General features: G+C 45.6%; 2 protein-coding genes across 14 annotated transcripts in view; one reads left to right on the top strand and one right to left on the bottom strand.

Moving 5' to 3' along the window:
- Window positions 1–2250, top strand: part of LOC137985378 (follicle-stimulating hormone receptor-like) — a 27826-nt gene extending 25576 nt beyond the window's left edge. For all 13 annotated transcript variants that reach the window (XM_068832978.1, XM_068832981.1, XM_068832977.1 and 10 more), the window contains one exon: window positions 1–2250. This exon is cut by the window's left edge and continues 118 nt beyond it. In XM_068832978.1, coding sequence (XP_068689079.1) covers window positions 1–1617 — 1617 coding nt within the window. In that variant the 3' untranslated portion in view covers window positions 1618–2250.
- A 200-nt stretch (window positions 2251–2450) lies between these two features.
- Window positions 2451–2500, bottom strand: part of LOC137985381 (zinc finger CCCH domain-containing protein 15 homolog) — an 11983-nt gene continuing 11933 nt past the window's right edge. The window contains exon 13 of the mRNA XM_068832988.1: window positions 2451–2500. This exon is cut by the window's right edge and continues 2184 nt beyond it. The gene's annotated coding sequence lies outside the window, so the exon portion shown is untranslated.

Raw genomic sequence — 2500 nt, 5'->3', positions numbered from 1 at the left:
CTCAAAAAAGCTGTTGTGGAATATCCCTTTCACTGCTGTCTTATAACCACCATGAAACATTATTCGCCTGAAGTGGGGACGCAACCGCCAACTTCTCCAGGAACCAGTCGTTCAGGAATAATCTGCCCTAGCAACCTTCCTACTCTAATGACTACCGGGAGTACATCTTCAACAACAACAGCCACAGCAGCAACATCGAAGCCGAACAATGCCTCGTATTCATATGAAAGGAATGAAAGGAGAATTGTGAGATTACATCCTAACGAATGCGTGGATCCTAGTAACTTTACACTGGTCACAATGTCACCCCCGATACAAGTGAACTGCACGGCTGCACTGCCGGAAGACGTGTTCAATCCCTGTGGTGATTTACTTGGTTCGCAAGTGCTGCGCGTGTGTTCTTGGATAGCGATGGTATTTGCCGTCTTGGGGAATTCCTTCAAACTCTTTGTTCTGTTTATGAGTAAGCGTAAGATCTCCATCACCAAAATTCTGATGTGCAATTTGGCGTTCGCCAACCTCTGCATGGGCTTGTTTTTGTGCATGTTAGTCATCGCGGATCGCTACTCGCTTGGCGAATACCAGAACTTCGCTTATCGCTGGCAGTACCTCACAGGATGCAAAGTGGCTGGATTCGTTTCCATATTCTCCACGGAGTTAGCTGTCTTTGTGCTTACAATAATCACAGTTGAAAGATATTTCACCATTGTACATCCTTTACAACGTGAGAAACATCTTAGCATCAAACAGATCGTTGTTCTCATAGCAATTGGTTGGATCTTTTCGATAACATTGGCAGCTCTTCCTTTGCTCCAAGTAGGAGTCAGCAGTTATGAGAAAGTCGCGATATGTCTTCCGTTTGAAGTAAAAAGCACCTTGTCAAAGATCTATGTTACATTCCTATTGGCCACCAACGGATTAGCGTTTTTCTTCGTGCTGTTCTGTTATGGTAGAATGTACTGCAGTCTTGGACTTTCCGGCGCTGGGGACAGCGGTCACCGCGTTGAAACGAGAGTGGCCAAACGAATGGCTATGTTGGTGATCACAAACTTTGCCTGTTGGTTTCCAATCGCGCTCTTGAGCCTCATAGCAATATACGGAAAAACGCTTATAAACGTTCGTACCGCTCAGTTCTTTCTTGTGTTTGTGTATCCCATTAATTCCTTCACGAACCCTTACCTCTACGCTATGGGGACAAAACACTTTCAGCTTGATGCTCTCGAGATCATAAGCCGTCTTGGGATATGCGACTCTGTTATTAAAAAACTCCGCGGCAGGCTTCAAGATCAACTCGAGGTAGTTCCGAACTCGTCCCGCGCGTTCACAGGCAGTAGAATGAGCCTGAGCTCCATGCGATTTGGGGACCAAATTCCTGTAATGTCAGGAAGAAATAACAATCATTCCTTGTCCAATGGAAGAGGAAGTTCAAAAAATACAAACTACAACGGGGGCCTACAAAGCTCTTTGAACAGTCCCGAAAGGCTTAGTGAACAACTAATAATAAACGATGAAGATGAAACTGATTTCTCGAGGACCGATACTGAAGTAACACAGATCGAACTAGAGAACAGCCCTATGATCCCAACATTACCCACCGTGGTAGTCACCACCTGTTAAATGCGCGCGCAGATTTGGGCTCCGGTTGATCTCGTCACCAGAGCCCCGGATCCGGTATCCGCGCACGATCCTCAGTCATGCGCAAGAGAGAAGAGCTCTGGGGTCGAGATTGTGCGGTAGAGTACATTCCCGTCCATGGGCACCAAAATTAAATTGCTTACCATGTAACTGTGACGGACGAAAGCTGCTACTGCGCAGCCTCGGCAATGGAAACAGTCGCTATTACTCACAGGTGGATTTACACTGTAGCGAACATTTTTTTCGAGGGGCAGTGTGTGCTCAGAGAAAACGTACTTGTGGCTCCTTGAAAACACTGTGAGTGAGATTTGTTAGGATTTTAAAGATATTTAGAAATACCTAGATCTTGTGACTGCATCATTGAGAAAGTTCAGGGAAAATTAAACACGGAGAGACTTGTAGAACGGAGAACAATTACATGGTTAGTCTGAACTTCGGCCGCCTCCTCCGCTTGCCAAGTCAATGGCGAAGATGAAGAGGGTCTCTTTGGGTAAAGTATGATTTTCTTCGTTACGAGCATGCGCCCTAGAAATGCGCGAGCTCAGAACGAACAACTCCAGAGGTTTCGTATGACGCAAGTGCAGACAGGTTGGTTTCTGACAACCAAAGACAGAATGGCCACCAAAATGTGATGAAGAACTATCTTCCAGTTGAGGGAAGTCCTTAGGTGGACTGTTATTGGTGAAAACGGGAGCGGAAGTCAAGTGGCCATGTTACTTTACATCCTCCGGGGACTGAACTTTATTCTTATGCAAACATTTTGTTTCTTTCGCTTCGTAAAAAAATATGGTTATCACGTGAGGGGAAACCCTTGGTTAGGTTCGGCAGTTTTTCATTTGAAATGGCACGGATCTTACATTCGTTG

This window comes from Montipora foliosa, chromosome 14, assembly GCF_036669935.1.
Source record: "Montipora foliosa isolate CH-2021 chromosome 14, ASM3666993v2, whole genome shotgun sequence".
NCBI classification, from domain to species: Eukaryota; Metazoa; Cnidaria; class Anthozoa; order Scleractinia; family Acroporidae; genus Montipora; species Montipora foliosa.
The sequence above is the reverse complement of the archived record's forward strand: the minus strand, read 5'-3'. Positions and strand labels throughout refer to the sequence as shown.